Source organism: Pecten maximus, chromosome 8 (assembly GCF_902652985.1).
Source record: "Pecten maximus chromosome 8, xPecMax1.1, whole genome shotgun sequence".
NCBI lineage: Eukaryota > Metazoa > Mollusca > Bivalvia > Pectinida > Pectinidae > Pecten > Pecten maximus.
Window position 1 is genome coordinate 1734322 of NC_047022.1, and position 21148 is coordinate 1755469.

The window sequence follows — 21148 nt, forward strand, 5'->3', positions numbered from 1 at the left end:
CTCTATACCTCCAATGACATGTGACGCCCCCCTCGATACCTCTAATGACATGTGACGCCTCCTCTGTACCTCCAATGACATGTGACGCCTCCTCTATCCCTCCAATGACATGTGACGCCTCCTCTATCCCTCCAATGACATGTGACGCCTCCTCTATCCCTCCAATGACATGTGACGCCTCCTCTATACCTCCAATGACATGTGACGCCCCCTCTATATCTCCAATGACATGTGACGCCCCTCTATACCTCCAATGACATGTGACGCCTCCTCTATACCTCTCCAATGACATGTGACGCCTCCTCTATACCTCCAATGACATGTGACGCCCCTCTATATCTCCAATGACATGTGACGCCTCCTCTATACCTCCAATGACATGTGACGCCTCCTCTATACCTCCAATGACATGTGGACGCCCCCTCTATACCTCTCCAATGACATGTGACGCCTCCTCTATACCTCTCTAATGACATGTGACGCCTCCTCTATACCTCTAATGACGACATGTGACGCCTCCTCTATACCTCCAACGACATGTGACGCCCCCTCTATACCTCTCCAATGACATGTGACGCCTCCTCTATACCTCTCCAATGACATGTGACGCCTCCTCTATACCTCTAATGACGACATGTGACGCCTCCTCTATACCTCCAATGACATCTGACGCCTCCTCTATACCTCCAATGACATGTGACGCCCCCTCTATACCTCTAATGACGACATGTGACGCCCCCTCTATATCTCTAATGACGACATGTGTCGCCCCCCTTTATACCTCCAATGACATGTGACGCCCCTCTATACCTCTAATGACGACATGTGACGCCCCCCTTTATACCTCCAATGACATGTGACGCCCCCTCTATATCTCCAATGACATGTGACGCCCCCTCTATACCTCCAATGACATGTGACGCCCCCTCTATACCTCCAATGACATGTGACGCCCCCTCTATACCTCTAATGACATGTGACGCCCCCTCTATACCTCTAATGACATGTAACGCCCCTCTATATCTCCAATGACGACATGTGACGCCCCCCTTTATACCTCCAATGACATGTGACGCCCCCCTCTATACCGCTAATGACATGTGACGCCCCTCTATATCTCCAATAACGACATGTGACGCCCCCCTTTATACCTACAATGACATGTGACGCCCCCTCTATACCTCCAATGACGACATATGACTTTACCTGGACATTTTCATAATCAATTTTCTGCAAGATATTCATCCCTTGGACCATAAATACATCTTTTACGGCGATTTAAAATTAGTAACGATGGAAATTTCAATATGGTTTCATTTTTCGCGGGCTTTACCTCGGTGTAACTGTGTGGAAATAGCAGGGTATCATGTCGTTATTAGGGCTTTGAGTTGAAATATTAAGTTTAGATGACGATGAACACTGCACAATGTAGCAGCCAACGAATGCTTGTGAGAGTGGTTCATTTCTTTACAGGAAGTTATCCATAGTGTTACGATACCAGTGGTTAAAGGGAGACAACCCTTACAGATTGCAAGGTCTCGCACAACTAATTATTTCACTATATGTTATTACCAAGGACTCGATCCCCTTCAATCGCTCATTTGAAGTTCATATGTTGTGAAATTATATCAAATTAAAGGTTGAAGATTTCCCTACCAGAAAAATGATGTAATTGGATAGGTTTAATAGCACATAAGAGCACACTAGTAGTCGGAAGACAGTAACCCTGATATCTACAGTGGACAGGTGAAACCCAAGAAACCCATTTTCTTCAGGGACTTGGTTCAGGTGAAACACCAGCTGATTGGCCGATTTAGTTGTGCGAGACCAGCAACCTTACACGTGTGTATAAGAGAGATGTCATAATAGTTTGTTTACACGCATTTATTGACAAGTGGTTGTTTACAACAAGTGTGTTAGAGAATTCCAGAAAACAATAAGTCAAACAAGTTTTACTGTGGTACATTCATTTTAATTGTTCCTCATGTATGTGTATATATACAATTACACATGACACTAATATTACCTAATATAATGTGTTTTCTTGGCATTTTCATACAACATCATTCTGTCCAATCAAGATGCACGATATATATATATAAAACTTGGGTAATTTGTAATGGGTTGTTTGATTGGCTATACAGCTCTTCCTTTATACACACATATTTCCTCTCATTTCCTCAACAAGAAATAGTTAAAATGGACACATCTGTGGGGTGGAACATTCTACTGATCCCTGGTGATAAGATATGCCCCTCACCACAGTAACATTTTAGTCCTGGTATTTCTAGCTGAACATGATTTACATACCCCGTTCCCCATCCCCTTATCATGCCCCTTTGACCATGGGCTGGTCCAGTTACAGGGGTGACCAGGTGATCAACACTTTCCTAGTTCTGTATTTGTACATTTAATAATGCCAACCTGTCCACCCCTGTAAAATGGACTGACCAGTCCAGTCCACTGGTCCGCGGGGGGAGCAGACTAATGACATATATATACCATACACAACACTTAGAATGTATTATAACCGCTAGTTGACGACAGTCTGACGTCATCTTACATCTTTACACATTAACACACAGAAACATTTAACAATGATTTTTCTCTAATGTTGACCAATGCTGCATCTGGCGTTAGTGCACAGTTGCCAATACACAAATAATACACCGAACTTTGTGTTTGAAGTCGGGCTTTTAACAGCCGCGCCGTGTGACTATAAGGTTGTTGTCGCTATGACAACACGATGTGATGCACAATAAATAGTCCTACTCTACACGCCACTGACGTTATAAATACAATTTGACATTTAAAAATCTCATCAAAACAAACGTGTCTCAAATCAAAATAACAAAAGTATACAATAAAAGAAAGAAAACGAGGATGAACCCCAAAGTCAACTTGCAGCACTTACATACCATTTGATCCCGAGCAAGCACTTGATGAACCTAAGACCTGGCCGAGTTTAACGTCAACACAGACGTACATGCACAGCAGGGTACAGTGACCGAAAAACAAAACAATCTATAAATATATCTCAAAAGACAATAGGAAAAGCTCTGCCATAGAAACTTCTCAAGAAATTCAAACATAATTTTTTGAAATCACATTTAGCTGCGTGGATAGGAGAACCATTTCTTCTGGTCAACTGTGAACACATTCACACAGGGATGGACAAGTCTGTCATCTCCTAGGCGAGGCTGAAGGACAAAACCACTGTCCTGACCATCTCCTAGGAGGAATCACTTGCACGCTTGGAGCAGAAATACCTTAAATGTGACTTGCCGGAGCAGCAATATTGATGATCCTATAAGCGCTTTAACAGTTTAACAGAGGACAACAATAATCATGTATGGGGCTCATACATTCACAGATAACTCCCTCAGGGTAAAACATGGCCGTCAAGACACCTCTATCACAATACGTAAATATCTACACTCACGCATCATCTCAATATTTTAACAAAAAAAATGTAAATCACAGGAGGACAAACACACAGTGCAGTACAGGTATACTAGTCACATGACCATTCAGCTAACCAATCAACAGGCTGGCCTACTAAATTTAACATGTCCCAACATGGATCACAACAGACATTTCTCTCCAGCCAATTGATTGGTCAAAAACAACAGGATGACCAGTAGACTAAAATTAAATGACCAATCGGGTTGACCATGACCTGGTCAGCCTGACCAGTCCCTATCTAGAGTTCTCGGGTCCCTATCAAGTCCAGTCGTGACACGACTCGTCAAGCACACAACAGATGAAGATGATGTTATCACATGCTGTATCCGTATGGAACGTTTCCGGGAGCCATTCCTGGGGCCATGCCCGGCACCATGCCAGGTGGATACTGGCCTCCGTAGCCAGGCTGGGGCGAGGGGGCTTGGGGAGGGGGTATCATAGTGCCTGGTCCAGCAGTCAGCATAAGTTGGTTCTCCGCTAAAACCCAGATATATCGTAATTAACACAAACAAGTTCTCAAATCTTATAGCCAACAAAATCTATTTCAGTTTGAAGATCTAGCATATTCGCAAAAATAAACTTTCTTGCTTCTAACATCAATAATGAAGTATAAGGATAAGTGACTTTGGGCATAAATTCTGAAATCAATTCCTCACATAAAATTTGGAAATAATTCCTCATAAAAATCTAAAAACAATTCCTTTCATGAAATCTGAAAACAATACCTAACACGAAATCTGAAAACAATACCTAACACGAAATCTGAAAACAATACCTAACACGAAATCTGAAATCAATACCTAACATGAAATCTGAAAATAATTCCTAACATGAAATCTGAAAACAATACCTAACACGAAATCTGAAATCAATTTCTAACATGAAATCTGAAAATAATTCCTCACATGAAATCTGACCGAACAGAAGTCCTAAGATGACTGTCCTGATTTTAATTTTTGTTCGTGAAGTTAAGAACTTCTTTTGATGTAATAGAGAGAGGATGTATGTAGAGTATGTTCTATACATGATTCTGATAATTTGGTCAATGAAGTGATGAAGTACCTACCGAATACAATGGGGCGGTCTTCTGCTTTCTGTTCCTCCTCTGACCGCACCGCTTCTGACTGCTCTAGTTTATCAACCTGTAAACATCAACACTTTCAGTAAATCACTGCAAACATGGCCGTCAAAACAAGGATTTCATAAGAATTATAATAAAAGTGTAAAGATTTGTTTCTGTTCCACAAATTTCCCAATAGACCCATTCCTTATATGTATTATATACAGTCACTAAAACCTTAGTTCCTTCAACCTCAAATACATCCCCTCTCTTAGTGTAAAAGTTGATTACCTTCAACCTCAAATACATCCCCTCTCTTAGTGTAAAAGTTGATTACCTTCAACCTCAAATACATCCCCTCTCTTAGTGTAAAAGTTGATTACCTTCAACCTCAAATACATCCCATCTCTTAGTGTAAAAGTTGATTACCTTCAACCTCAAATACATCCCCTCTCTTAGTGTAAAAGTTGATTACCTTCAACCTCAAATTAATCCCCTCTCTTAGTGTAAAAGTTGATTACCTTCAACCTCAAATACATCCCCTCTCTTAGTGTAAAAGTTGATTACCTTCAACCTCAAATACATCCCCTCTCTTAGTGTAAAAGTTGATTACCTTCAACCTCAAATACATCCCCTCTCTTAGTGTAAAAGTTGATTACCTTCAACCTCAAATACATCCCCTCTCTTAGTGTAAAAGTTGATTACCTTCAACCTCAAATTAATCCCCTCTCTTAGTGTAAAAGTTGATTACCTTCAACCTCAAATACATCCCCTCTCTTAGTGTAAAAGTTGATTACCTTCAACCTCAAATACATCCCATCTCTTAGTGTAAAAGTTGATTACCTTCAACCTCAAATACATCCCCTCTCTTAGTGTAAAAGTTTATTACCTTCAACCTCAAATTAATCCCCTCTCTTTGTTTTGGGAGGACTTAATTGTGAGCCATTGCTATCTTACAATTTTACAATTGATGATTCTACAAAAATACCATATTCATTTAAGCTTTCTTACAGAAGTTTGCCACCAAATTTTTTTCATATCACTATGAAGCTAAAAAATAATGCATATAATTAATTTTTGAAAATAATTTTTAATTCAAAACATGTTTTATGTGCAATTTTACTGGTTTTATATAGGATTCTTTCTCTCAAATCAATACGCAACGTCAATTGTCGTATTGTGACGTCCCAGTTTTCGTGCTGTTCTCAGATTTTGTTCATAGTGGTATGAAAAAAAATCTCAACCAATCAGAAAGCCGCATTCTGCATACAAACAATGGAAATTTAATTATTTCAGAATATTGATATCACCCTTATTCAAAAGAGAAAGGCTTGGCTACTGACCTTGGAAATGTACTCTCTCACAACCTGGATCATGTATGGCATGGCGAAATCCATGATGTTGTGTCGCCAGGCTAGCTCCAGGATCACATCCGGTCGTAACAAGTCGTAGCACTGGAACAGGCAGGCAGCGAAACATTCATGGTACTGGTTCTCGAGGAACCAAGCTATCAGGTCCTCCGCTATGTCGATGTTCCTCGACTCACCCGCGTAGCACATGGCATCCTGAAGTTAAAACATCAATTTTATTAGAGCCAGAAGCTTCAGACGAAGAGAATCAAGGACAAGAGGCCCACGGGCCTTAATGGTCACCTGCATTCCGATATATTTTGGTCAATTTGATCCACCTGTCGCCCCTGAGTACATACCATCAAACTGCCATCCCATACTGATAATTCTAACAAAGTTTGAATTATTTCCAATGGCAATCCAATAAATGATGCTCAAAATGGTAAATTACCGATATTAACTATAGAAGTTTACCCCCTCCCCAGGGGCAGACATGCGACTCCAGGGTCATGAAATTCATATTTTGGTAATCTTTGAGGTGTATCTGGGTCATTTGATTCTATCATATCTAGGGGTAGGGACCATATAATTCACAATCAATTTTCGCTTACTTTTGGCTATGGATAGTTTCTGCCAAAGTTTATTGAAATTTGTTCCTGAGAGTTGGAAATAGTTTACCGAAACACGACAGCAGACAAAAGGTGATTAGAAAGGTCACTTAAGACTTTGTCTCAGCGACCTCATCATGCCTACAGAATCCTTAATGAAAAATAATTCCGTGACACAGTTGTAAATCGCCATCCAGATGAAATTTGATATCTTCAATTTCCCCACTTATTAAACAGATTCCTGAACATGTTTTTTTCTGCCGTTTTTTATTGCTACCACTTGAAGGGATTAACAGGGTGCCAACAGAACCTTGATTGGGTTTGACCATACCTTGAAGAGCTTGTCCTTTTTACAGAGGGTTTGACCATACCTTGAAGAGCTTGTCCTTTTTACAGAGGTCCACCGATTGTTTCCAGCGGTTATTGCCTTTGTAGAGGTAAGCAGCAATACGTCTGAACTCAATCAGCTCGTGTTTCTCGAGGCGCTGGGCCAGGGTGATGTTGTCAAAATTATCGTAGGCATCGATGGATGTACGAAGGCCCTGGTAGTCCTCCTCCTCGATCAGAAGGTTGTTCAGTGCTTCATTGGTCGCTTTGTTGTTGTTCTTTTGCACTGCCCTTAGATATGGTTTCACCAGTGGGATTTCGTTGACCTTGGTGAAAAAGTTGACCGCACGTGTGTGGTCAAGGCGAGGAGTTAGAACTAAGAGCAGGTCGTTCAGTAGTAGTGGCTTGAAGTCCAGGTAGAACTGTATTGCTTTGTAGTATAGCTCAATGTTGGCCACCTTAGTTATAATGTCCTTGAATTGACTCTCGCGCCACGCTGCTGTTGGATGGCTCATCATTGTTATCACGGCGTTGTCATACTCTTCATACTTATCATACAAGAACACGAGCTCGGGCCACAAGTGAGCCTGCTCTGCTGCTCGTAAAACCTGCAAGATAATCAGTTACATTTATCGACTTGAACGAGGCAGATTGTAGATGCTTACTGCTAATTCATACCTTGATAGTGGCATCGTGTAGTGCCATAGTTAGTTATGGTAGAAGATCGGTATTGTGTAGTGACATAGTTAGTTATAATAGAAGATTGGCATCGTGTAGTCCCATAGTCACAGTTATGATAGAAGATTGGCATCGTGAAGTGCCAGTTATGATAGAAGATTGGCATCGTGTAGTGCCATAGTTACAGCTATAATAGAAGATTGACATCGTGTAGTGCCAAATTTAGTTATGATAAAAAATTGGCATCGTGTAGTGCCATAGTTACAATTATGGTAGAAGACTGTTTTTCATAGGTTTTCCATATTGATATCTAAATATGTAATCTAATTAAAATATGATTATGTATTCAATTATAAGCACACTGATGTAGGCATTATTTACAATGCGGAATAAACATGAAATTAAATTGGATCCTTTTTCTTACAAAATGACTTAACAGTAAATCAGCAACTTACCTTTGGAATGTTGGCTCTAGACCAGAATAGCAACTTACCTTTGGAATGTTGACTCTAGACCAGAATAGCAACTTACCTTTGGAATGTTGGCTCTAGACCAGAATAGCAACTTACCTTTGGAATGTTGACTCTAGACCAGAATAGCAACTTACCTTTGGAATGTTGACTCTAGACCAGAATAGCTCTAAGTGTTCCCTCATCTTCTCTGGCTTGTATTTAGAGTATAAGATTGCTAGTTCTGTAAACATGCCCATATGGGCTCTTTCTAAACCTGAAAAACAAACATTTAGGAAGATATTATTGCCAATCCAGTCTTTCAACTTCACAAAACAGTTTTTTTTCCCCACAAAATCACTTACAATGACAAAGTGTGAACTTGAATCAGCTGATCAGATGCTTCCACTGTGCCAGGAAACTCATAAAACTTACAAAATCAGTTTACAACAAGGGAAGAGGCCAATTGATACCAGGTTATCTCCCCTTACTCAAACACTATCCACCATTGTGGGGTTTATAACCAGTTATTCCAATCTTCAACTTGAAAGACTACATTAACTTTCAATCATTGCATTGACAGAATACTTAATTAGAAGGTCTTGAAATACTTTCTTTTTTTCTAAAATGTTATTCTTCAGATTCTCGCTGAGGAGTTTAACAAATTTACATCTACATTAAAGCTCACATCTAATATTTATGTATTCTGTTATGTTTGGTATTTACAGGTTTTTTTCTGACAGCTTTTTCAGGCTGTTAATGGGCCCATTCCCAATTGAAATATTTCATATTTAAGCCAAATTCCCAAAATTTGCAGTTTACTTGTGAAAAAATATTTCCAAATCCACCAATTTTTTTGATACAAAAATGCCCCATCCCAAACCAGTGATTAAAAGCTGTGATTTATTTAATATTAAAGTAACTCTAGTAAACTGAACATCCAGTCTGGACTAGAGGGAACACATACCTAATGCTGCCTCAAGTAATGATATGAGTTCCTCGAAGTAGCCGCGGTCCTGGTAATAATTTATTAAATCCTCTAGTTCGTCAGCGTGTACTACTATGTGGAGCCCACACATCTGGGCTAAACGGAACTCTTCATTGTTCACACAGGCAAAGCACACCTGAACACGAGATACAACAACGACATATTATCATATACAGGCCTTAACGGAATGCTAAAATCTGATTGGCAATGACATATTATCATATACAGGTATCTAACGGAATGCTAATATCTGATTGGCAAACGTAGACCAAAGCTTCTGCTTGAATTTTAAAATCAAACTTAGACAAAAGTAAATGTTCTTTTCCTCGGCTTGAATTTGAACTTTACCTCTTTCCATGTCTTTGTACTGTTGGCCTTGCGGGCCCCATCCACAGCCCCCTGGTATTCTCCTAAGTGGACCAGCGTGATGGCTAGGCGTGCATAGTTTGACACGTTGTTGTACAGCAACTTGGCTGCCTCATACATCTGGTCGTCAAAGCAACGGTCAGCCACCTATAGCAACACAGGAATAAACATTAATCATACAGCATGCATAGGATATGGTTGTTTTCTTGATATCACTGGGGGAATTCTATTATACCAAATCAAGTTTTACAAGAAATGTTGTTATACCAAAACACTAATTAAACAGCGGTTATAGGATGTGGTTGTCTCAATATCACTGGGGATTGTTTGTTTGTTTTTGTTTAACGTCCTATTAACAGCCAGGGTCATTTAAGGATGTGTCAGGTTTTGGAGGTTGAGGAAAGCCGGAGTACCCGGAGAAAAACCACCTGCCTACAGTCAGTACCTGGCAACTGCCCCACGTAGGTTTCGAACTCGCAACCCAGAGGTGGAGGGCTAGTGTTAAAGTGTCGGGACACCTTAACCACTCGGCCACCGAGGCCCATCACTGGGGAAAATTTATTATACTGTACAGTGCAACTTCCGAAAACCGAACCTTCTAAAAACCGAACACCTCTGAATACCGAACGAATTGACATTGTACGGAATTGGTCCTTCTTTATTATAGTATTAAAAAACTTCCAAATACTGATCCCTCTGAATTCCGAACACCGGACTGATTTTGTGTCTGGTTCCTGTTAAAATATACCAAAAATTACTTCTGAAAACCGGCCTTATCCTGAGCGATTATGACACGAGGTCAGGCCAGTCAACCGTGAAACAACAACTGTGACGGGTATTGTGTGAAGCCTTATTGTCTCGGGACTTACGTAGGTGATTTGTACAGGTATCCAATATATATCCCAAGGGGGCATTATGACGGATGGCCTAGTGTATAATCAACACGACAATTATGAAACAATGTCACACTTCATTGAAGCGCGTCGGTTCGTTTATCTTCTCAATGCAAGTAGAGCTAGAAGCCTGAGTTTTTCCCATTTAATTTAAATGAGACCCAAAGGGGGTTGTTTTCGTAAATGAAGCCTGTGATGTTTTTTTAGACAACAGCGATGTGGGAAATACGACCAGTATCATCTGATCAATTGTAATTGATATTGGAAAAAAACATCTTCATACCCTTTAATATTAGTCGATATGTAAAATATTCCGTATTGGACTATCGGCCCCATCCACATGACGGAAGCTTCACCGGATGTAACAAAATGTAGGTCGATCGTAAAGTGTAGTTGTACATGTGAAAATACTGTTTAAAACTATAGTTATAGTCATTTGCCTTTCTTATATATTCTGCAATATATACATTGATTAACTTTCATAATATGCATATTATTCAGACAAACCAAATATTGTCTACGTGTGTACGTGCCGGTTTGTAATCGGGTGCATTCTAATAAAACATCATCCGACCAATTATATCTGGAATTCGACCGGTCATTTTTCGATCAACTTCTCCAAACCGAACCCTCTGTAAACCGAACAAATAGTCATGTCCCATGCATGTTCGGTTTATAGAGGTTCCACTGCATATAAAATTTTAGTATGAAATGTTGTTAAACAAATGGTTTCTAAAATCTATCGTACAATATCAAGTTTTACTTGTTAAATGTTGTTATTTATAACTAAGAGTTTCATTGTCCCAACACTTGTTCTATTTTGAATAACACCACTTTGATTTTACCAGAACTGACATGGTCGTGTCGTGTCATCAATGAAGAAGAAAATTCTTACACTCTGGAACACCTGTTCTTATCAACATGTGCTTTTTCAATGCCCTCAAGAAAATCTATTTCATTCATAAATTACCCTGAATCTTTAGTTAGCTTTATCTACACATGCTCAATACTGAGTGAGAAAATAACTGCTAGACAGCTCACCTGTGTAATATTAGCGTGGTTAGGTCCCGAAATAAACTCCTCTAAATCTGCAAGTCTGTTTGTTTTTGCATAGGCATAAATAAGTTCTGTTTCAATAAATGTCTCTCTGGCTTTCTTCCTGGCCATTTGCAGGAATTTCACAAGGTCTTCCCAACTATCTGTAGGTACAAAGGATATCAACACATTAAGTCCCAATGTCAGATCTGTGTTGAGAAATTTCTCATCAATTTTTGTTAATACAACATATATTCAATTAAATTTCAACATAAGGTACACGGGAGACCAATCTATTTGTCTATTATGTTTACAATGCCTAACACTGCAATTTCAGTCTCTGGAAAACCCAAGTTTACTGTGAGAGAGTTGATGTACCGCTTACCATCAGTAGTATGTCTATAATGTCTATAAGTTTACTGTGAGAGAGTCGGTCTATAATGTCTATAAGTTTACTGTGAGAGAGTCGGTCTATAATGTCTATAAGTTTACAGTGAGAGAGTCGGTCTATAATGTCTATAAGTTTACTGTGAGAGAGTCGGTCTATAATGTCTATAAGTTTACAGTGAGAGAGTCGGTCTATAATGTCTATAAGTTTACTGTGAGAGAGTCGGTCTATAATGTCTATAAGTTTACAGTGAGAGAGTCGGTCTATAATGTCTATAAGTTTACTGTGAGAGAGTCGGTCTATAACGTCTATAAGTTTACAGTGAGAGTCGGTCTATAATGTCTATAAGTTTACTGTGAGAGAGTCGGTCTATAATGTCTATAAGTTTACCGAGAGAGTCGGTCTATAATGTCTATAAGTTTACAGTGAGAGAGTCGGTCTATAATGTATATAAGTTTACAGTGAGAGCGTCAGTCTATAATGTCTATAAGTTTACTGTGAGAGAGTCGGTCTATAACGTCTATAAGTTTACTGTGAGAGTCGGTCTATAACGTCTATAAGTTTACAGTGAGAGAGTCGGTCTATAATGTCTATAAGTTTACAGTGAGAGAGTCGGTCTATAATGTCTATAAGTTTACAGTGAGAGAGTCGGTCTATAATGTCTATAAGTTTACAGTGAGAGAGTCGGTCTATAATGTCTATAAGTTTACTTCGAGAGCGTCAGTCTATAATGTCTATAAGTTTACAGTGAGAGAGTCGGTCTATAATGTCTATAAGTTTACTGTGAGAGAGTCGGTCTATAATGTCTATAAGTTTACTGTGAGAGAGTCGGTCTATAACGTCTATAAGTTTACAGTGAGAGTCGGTCTATAATGTCTATAAGTTTACTGTGAGAGAGTCGGTCTATAATGTCTATAAGTTTACCGAGAGAGTCGGTCTATAATGTCTATAAGTTTACAGTGAGAGAGTCGGTCTATAATGTATATAAGTTTACAGTGAGAGCGTCAGTCTATAATGTCTATAAGTTTACTGTGAGAGAGTCGGTCTATAACGTCTATAAGTTTACTGTGAGAGAGTCGGTCTATAACGTCTATAAGTTTACAGTGAGAGAGTCGGTCTATAATGTCTATAAGTTTACAGTGAGAGAGTCGGTCTATAATGTCTATAAGTTTACAGTGATTGAGTCGGTCTATAATGTCTATAAGTTTACAGTGAGAGAGTCGGTCTATAATGTCTATAAATTTACTTCGAGAGCGTCAGTCTATAATGTCTATAAGTTTACAGTGAGAGAGTCGGTCTATAATGTCTATAAGTTTACTGTGAGAGAGTCGGTCTATAATGTCTATAAGTTTACTGTGAGAGAGTCGGTCTATAATGTCTATAAGTTTACTGTGAGAGAGTCGGTCTATAATGTCTATAAGTTTACAGTGAGAGAGTCGGTCTATAATGTCTATAAGTTTACTGTGAGAGAGTCGGTCTATAATGTCTATAAGTTTACTTTGAGAGCGTCGGTCTATAATGTCAATAAGTTTACAGTGAGAGAGTCGGTCTATAATGTCTATAAGTTTACTGTGAGAGAGTCGGTCTATAATGTCTATAAGTTTACTGTGAGAGAGTCGGTCTATAACGTCTATAAGTTTACAGTGAGAGTCGGTCTATAATGTCTATAAGTTTACAGTGAGAGAGTCGGTCTATAATGTCTATAAGTTTACTTCGAGAGCGTCAGTCTATAACGTCTATAAGTTTACTGTGAGAGAGTCGGTCTATAATGTCTATAAGTTTACAGTGAGAGAGTCAGTCTATAATGTCTATAAGTTTACAGTGAGAGAGTCAGTCTATAATGTTTATAAGTTAACAGTGAGAGAGTCGGTCTATAATGTCTATAAGTTTACAGTGAGAGAGTCGGTCTATAATGTCTATAAGTTAACTTCGAGAGCGTCAGTCTATAATGTCTATAAGTTTACTGTGAGAGAGTCGGTCTATAATGTCTATAAGTTTACAGTGAGAGAGTCGGTCTATAATGTCTATAAGTTTACTGTGAGAGAGTCGGTCTATAATGTCTATAAGTTTACCGTGAGAGCGTTGATGTAAAACTCACTGTTGTTACTAGCTACGTTGACTACTTCCATATACTCGGATGGATCATCAGCCTTGATGAAGGAATCGATGGCTTCTTTCACTAGACCCTGGTTCAGTTGTGCTCTACCAAGCTGACTCCACACAGCAGGGTCATTACACCGCTCGGCGAACTCGTACGCTCGGTCCAGGTTGTTAACATGGTCTATCAGCACCTGGAAACACCATCAACATTTACCTTCAAACACTTCCCCACCATCAACATTTACCTTCAAACATCTCCCCACCATCAACATTTACCTAAAAACATCTCCCCAACATCAACATTTACCTTCAAACATCTCCCTACCATCAACATTTACCTTCAAACATCTCCCCACCATCAACATTTACCTTCAAACATCTCCCTACCATCAACATTTACCTCCAAACATCTCCCCACCATCAACATTTACCTTCAAACATCTCCCTACCATCAACATTTACCTTCAAACATCTCCCCACCATCAACATTTACCTTCAAACATCTCCCCACCATCAACATTTACCTTCAAACGTCTCTCTTACCATCAACATTTACCTTCAAACGTCTCTCTTACCATCAACATTTACCTTCAAACGTCTCTCCTACCATCATTTTATCTCATTATTGGGGGTATGGAAGTTTATCTCATTAATTGGGGGTATGGAAGTTTAATCAAGGATTAGAAGTACACACCTGTATAGCTGATGTGTTGACCTCAAATTTCTTGAAGATTGCAAAGGCTTCCTCAAACAGCTCATTACTGATAGCAATGTTTGCAATGTCTGGGGCGTCGTAGTTGTCGAGGCGGTTAATATACTCCATCACTCGAGTGCGGTCAGCCTTTATTGCTGTTAGGATCAACAGGTTCTGTAGATTTCTGTAAATACAAAATCTCTCAATAAACAGGGTTCTTGTTTAACAGCAAAATCTCTCAATAAACAGTTCATTTTTAACTACAAAATCTCTCAATAAACGGTTCTTTTTTAATACAAAATCTCTCAATAAACAGGGTTCTTTTTTAACAACAAAATCTCTCAATAAACGGTTCTTTTTTAATACAAAATCTCTCAATAAACAGGGTTCTTTTTTAACAACAAAATCTCTCAATAAACAGGGTTCATTTTTAACTACAAAATCTCTCAATAAACGGTTCTTTTTTAATACAAAATCTCTCAATAAACAGGGTTCTTTTTTAACAACAAAATCTCTCAATAAATGGTTCTTTTTAACTACAAAATCTCTCAATAAACGGTTCTTTTTTAATACAAAATCTCTCAATAAACAGGGTTCTTTTTTAACAACAAAATCTCTCAATAAACAGGGCTCATTTTTAACTACAAAATCTCTCAATAAACAGGGTTCATTTTTAACAACAGCCTGAGTTATCAACATGGCGTGTTGTCATTAGTTCAATTCTCTACCGCTTGAAATGTCACCAGCCAATGGGATTGGTGACCTGAAATGTCACGGGCCACTAGGATTGGTGACCTGAAATGTCACGGGCCACTGGGATTGGTGACCTGAAATGTCACGGGCCACTGGGATTGGTGACCTGAAATGTCACGGGCCACTGGGATTAGTGACCTGAAATGTCACCGGCCACTGGGATAGGTGATCACCTGAGCATTTACAATATTACTAGTTACCTGTGGTCACTGAAAACGGAATTCTCCAGAACAATCTTCTCCAAAAGTTCAATCAGTTCATTTGGAAGGTCGGAGGTCATGAAAGCTTTGACTGTGACAGAAATGTCCTCTGGGTCCTGTGTCTCCGACAGTGCTGTCTGTACAACCTGTACCACACCAACAAAACACGATTAAGTTCCTGAAAAAACTTTTATCCCAACTGGTTACAGAAATATATCTTCAACAGAGATGATCAGTGTTAGTAATGATCTCTAAATGTTAACAATTATCAGTATAATGGTCTCGACAATTGTCGACTACGTCAGTTATCCTTTATATTATCAGTATAATGGTCTCGACAATTGTCGACTACGTCAGTTATCCTTTATATTATCAGTATAATGGTCTCAACAATTGTCGACTACGTCAGTTATCCCTAATATTCTCAGTATAATGGTCTCGACAATTGTCGACTACGTCAGTTATCCCTAATATTCTCAGTTTAATGGTCTAGACAATTGTCGACTACGTCAGTTATCCCTAATATTCTCAGTTTAATGGTCTCGACAACTGTCGACTACATCAGTTATCCTATTTGATGTGAGGACTATATCAATGTAACAAATTTCTTATCTTTGGTTTTGACTGGCGTCTCAACATACCTGGTCAATCAGCTGGCGTCTGTACTCATTGTCCTCCTGTAACACGACTGCCCACAGATCGGTGTCACGACGACGTACCAGATACCGGGCCTCACTCTTGAACAGCGAGTTCTCATTGCACACCTGGAAAAATAACATTCACAAAACTTTACAAATCGTATGTATTTCGAAACACCAGAACTGACAGACAAAATTTCTGATATAGCAAATACTGGAAATGATGAAGTCAGGATTGTGTCCAGCTAACCACATAGAACAATCGAAAAATTTTCTGAAACAGCCCGTTGATGAACTAGAGATACATATGCCTCCCCTTCTCCCTAACTACCTATTGAATTTTTTGCACTCCATTGATCTTTGACCTTGAGGTCAGGGTAGCAATTATTCAATGCTCGAACACAGTCAGTAGAGTAAATGAAAGTAAACAGCAAATGCCATTGAAGATATCTTTAAATGTTTAAAAACGTTTAAAGGTTATGGCCAGAGAAGCTTTATTGGAACTAGAAAATGTCTGTAAGACATAAATGCCCCCACTGCCACTTTACATCCTGAAACCCAGTTTGGTGAGGATCGCATCAGCGGTTCCTGACATTAGCTAGTTACGTTGCATCGGGACGGAATGGGACGGAATGGGACGGGACAGACATTGGTAACACTACATCCTCCTCCCCATTTCATGGCGGAGGCATAAAAATTTGCACTTTGACCTTGACTTCAGGGTCACAATGATCAAAAAGCAATTTTAGATGGTAAAAGTATGAAAGTATGAAGTCACTGCATGCTCGGTCAACATATCTTTAACATTATGTTAGAAGTAATGGCCCGTACAAGAAATTATAATTATTAACTTATACAATATGTCTCCCTTCGTAATGACTGACCTTAATCAGTTCCATGTCGTTTTGTCCTCTCTCGTAAGCTACACAAGCCAAATGAGGGTCGCGCTTCTCACAATATTTACCCACAACTAAACTGTCATAGAACTGGTTCTCTCTGTAAATACAACGTCAATAAAATTAGTGATACAATAAGTAATAACGAGTAGACCTTTATGATATTATTGATTTATTGATACGATTTATTGATTTTATTTGATTTGATTTTTTCGTTGGTTTGCTCTTGTACAAGAATTCAACTATTTAACATTAACTCCACAATTCTACTTGTCACACAGTTTTATTTCATTTTTCTAAATGTAACTTGTCCCGACGATGTTTTTTACTTGTCCCAGACAATCAGACAAGCAGGTTTGTTGAACCTTGTGGGGAGATCAGCCTCATCATTTGTACAATTTGGAATCCAGATGGATAACTTACCCGAGGAACCTCTCTGCCTTTACTGATATATAACTTACCCGAGGAACCTCTCTGCCTTTACTGATATATAACCTACCTGAGGAACCTCTCTGCCTTTACTGATATATAACTTACCCGAGGAACCTCTCTGCCTTTACTGATATATAACTTACCTGAGGAACCTCTCTGCCTTTACCGATATATAACTTACCTGAGGAACCTCTCTGCCTTTACTGATATATAACTTACCCGAGGAACCTCTCTGCCTTCACTGATATATAACTTACCCGAGGAACCTCTCTGCCTTTACTGATATATAACTTACCTGAGGAACCTCTCTGCCTTTACTGATATATAACTTACCTGAGGAACCTCTCTGCCTTTACCGATATATAACTTACCTGAGGAACCTCTCTGCCTTTACTGATATATAACTTACCTGAGGAACCTCTCTGCCTTCACTGATATATAACTTACCTGAGGAACCTCTCTGCCTTTACTGATATGTAACTTACCTGAGGAACCTCTCTGGGTTGTTGTTACTGTCTATGTTAATTTTAGCCAGAGCATTGTGAGTGGCTGGTTCCTGAACTCCCTCGTGAACACGCATCTCGAGCCACGGCAACAGCAACTTCATCCTGTATCGGCCAATTAAAACACAACAGTTAAGTCCACAATTCGCAGAATTCATCTCTTTTTTTTCTCCTTTTGTTTTTATAACGAAAAAAAAATCAGCAACATCATAAAATTTTTCAGTTACCACATACGAAAGTCAAGAGTCTGACCCTCATAACACAGCTACATATAGCTCCTATTAAAATCTTATCACAGTACTCATAACACAGCTACATATAGCTCCTATTAAAATCTTATCACAGTACTCATAACACAGCTACATATAGCTCCTATTAAAATCTTATCACAGTACTCATAACACAGCTACATATAGCTCCTATTAAAATCTTATCGTAGTACTCATAACACAGCTACATATAGCTCCTATTAAAATCTTATCACAGTACTCATAACACAGCTACATATAGCTCCTATTAAAATCTTATCACAGTACTCATAACACAGCTACATATAGCTCCTATTAAAATCTTATCACAGTACTCATAACACAGCTACATATAGCTCCTATTAAAATCTTATCACAGTACTCATAACACAGCTACATATAGCTCCTATTAAAATCTTATCGTAGTACTCATAACACAGCTACATATAGCTCCTATTAAAATCTTATCACAGTACTCATAACACAGCTACATATAGCTCCTATTAAAATCTTATCGTAGTACTCATAACACAGCTACATATAGCTCCTATTAAAATCTTATCATAGTACTCATAACACAGCTACATATAGCTCCTATTAAAATCTTATCACAGTACTCATAACACAGCTACATATAGCTCCTATTAAAATCTTATCACAGTACTCATAACACAGCTACATATAGCTCCTATTAAAATCTTATCATAGTACTCATAACACAGCTACATATAGCTCCTATTAAAATCTTATCGTAGTACTCATAACACAGCTACATATAGCTCCTATTAAAATCTTATCGTAGTACTCATAACACAGCTACATATAGCTCCTATTAAAATCTTATCGTAGTACTCATAACACAGCTACATATAGCTCCTATTAAAATCTTATCATAGTACTCATAACACAGCTACATATAGCTCCTATTAAAATCTTATCGTAGTACTCATAACACAGCTACATATAGCTCCTATTAAAATCTTATCATAGTACTCATAACACAGCTACATATAGCTCCTATTAAAATCTTATCATAGTACTCATAACACAGCTACATATAGCTCCTATTAAAATCTTATCATAGTACTCATAACACAGCTACATATAGCTCCTATTAAAATCTTATCGTAGTACTCATAACACAGCTACATATAGCTCCTATTAAAATCTTATCGTAGTACTCATAACACAGCTACATATAGCTCCTATTAAAATCTTATCATAGTACTCATAACACAGCTACATATAGCTCCTATTAAAATCTTATCGTAGTACTCATAACACAGCTACATATAGCTCCTATTAAAATCTTATCGTAGTACTCATAACACAGCTACATATAGCTCCTATTAAAATCTTATCACAGTACTCATAACACAGCTACATATAGCTCCTATTAAAATCTTATCATAGTACTCATAACACAGCTACATATAGCTCCTATCAAAATCTTATCGTAGTACTCATAACACAGCTACATATAGCTCCTATTAAAATCTTATCATAGTACTCATAACACAGCTACATATAGCTCCTATTAAAATCTTATCATAGTACTCATAACACAGCTACATATAGCTCCTATTAAAATCTTATCATAGTACTCATAACACAGCTACATATAGCTCCTATTAAAATCTTATCATAGTACTCATAACACAGCTACATATAGCTCCTATTAAAATCTTATCATAGTACTCATAACACAGCTACATATAGCTCCTATTAAAATCTTATCATAGTACTCATAACACAGCTACATATAGCTCCTATTAAAATCTTATCACAGTACTCATAACACAGCTACATATAGCTCCTATTAAAATCTTATCGTAGTACTCATAACACAGCTACATATAGCTCCTATTAAAATCTTATCGTAGTACTCATAACACAGCTACATATAGCTCCTATTAAAATCTTATCGTAGTACTCATAACACAGCTACATATAGCTCCTATTAAAATCCTTACTATTTCTAACAAATTCGTCAGTGGGTTTTTTCTGAACAAGGGCAAATCATTAGAGGCTTAAGACACAATTTCTCTCTAACAGATTATGGTACCAAGACCTCTATATGACACTTAGTTCTCTCGCAGCTCCAGATTAGATTGTCAAACTCCATTTATATCTATTTTCAGGGCTTTTTGGGGCCGTTAATGGGCCTCATTCCCAATTGGAATTATTTCATTTTAAAGCCAAATTCCCAAAATTTGCAGTTTACTCCTGAGAAACTCTTTCCCAATTCACCAATTTTTTTCCCAAAATGAGACAAAAAGGCCCCATCCCAAACCAGTGAGAAAAAGCCCTGATTTTAGTAACAAGACTATCCTTATCGTGCCGTGACCGACTAAGCGCTATCTTTGGGGTCCTACCTGTTGCGTTTCTCGACCTCCTCCACCAGCTCGTCAGTAGAGAACTGACCCTTCACAACAAGGATGAGTTGTTTGATGACATCCTCTCCACAGTCGACATCCAGCAACCCACCGACAACAACGGGAAGTCGGGCAGGATTCACCTTCTGTACGTAAATCTCGATGTACTTCTGTAGGCTGTTGCGGTACAGGTACAGCACCAAGTCGTGGACAAAGTCGAACCGATCGCACACAATTATCAACGGTAACTGGTCAGTAAGCTTGGCCTCCTAGTAATGCAAACATAAACACTGCATCAGAACTTTGTCATCAAAGGATATGAGAAAAATCATCAAAGGCTACGAGAATAATCATCACACAAGCAAACATAAACACTGCATCAGAACTTTATCGTCAAAGGATACGAGAATAATCCTCAAAGGATACGAGAATAATCCTCAAAGGCTATGAGAATAATCATTTAAGGCTATGAGAAAAAACATCCAAGGATATGACAATAATTATCAAAGGATATGAGAAAATTCATCAAAGGATATGAGAATAATAGGTACAAATTTGCAGGACATTCAGTCTATATCACTATAGGCTTCAATATTGGTGACAGTTCACCAACCAGTTACTGTGCTTGTTGTAGAACTATAAATGATAAAGCTTTCTGTAATTATCTCCCCTTGGTTAGATAACGATGTATACCAATAGCCAG

General features: G+C 38.4%; 1 protein-coding gene across 3 annotated transcripts in view; it reads right to left on the reverse strand.

The window, feature by feature from the left end:
- Positions 1-1950: 1950 nt before the first annotated feature.
- LOC117333489 (clathrin heavy chain 1) overlaps positions 1951-21148 on the reverse strand; it is a 49056-nt gene continuing 29858 nt past the window's right edge. For all 3 annotated transcript variants that reach the window (XM_033892801.1, XM_033892803.1, XM_033892802.1), the window contains 15 exons: positions 20446-20714; positions 17805-17927; positions 16876-16987; positions 15995-16117; positions 15354-15499; positions 14401-14584; positions 13705-13897; positions 11225-11382; positions 9273-9437; positions 8904-9060; positions 8095-8213; positions 6854-7417; positions 5869-6090; positions 4532-4607; positions 1951-3942 (listed from right to left, as the gene is read on the reverse strand). In XM_033892801.1, the coding sequence (XP_033748692.1) occupies positions 3779-3942; positions 4532-4607; positions 5869-6090; positions 6854-7417; positions 8095-8213; positions 8904-9060; positions 9273-9437; positions 11225-11382; positions 13705-13897; positions 14401-14584; positions 15354-15499; positions 15995-16117; positions 16876-16987; positions 17805-17927; positions 20446-20714 (2775 nt within the window). In that variant the 3' untranslated portion in view covers positions 1951-3778. The remainder of the gene's footprint in view (positions 3943-4531; positions 4608-5868; positions 6091-6853; positions 7418-8094; positions 8214-8903; positions 9061-9272; positions 9438-11224; positions 11383-13704; positions 13898-14400; positions 14585-15353; positions 15500-15994; positions 16118-16875; positions 16988-17804; positions 17928-20445; positions 20715-21148) is intronic.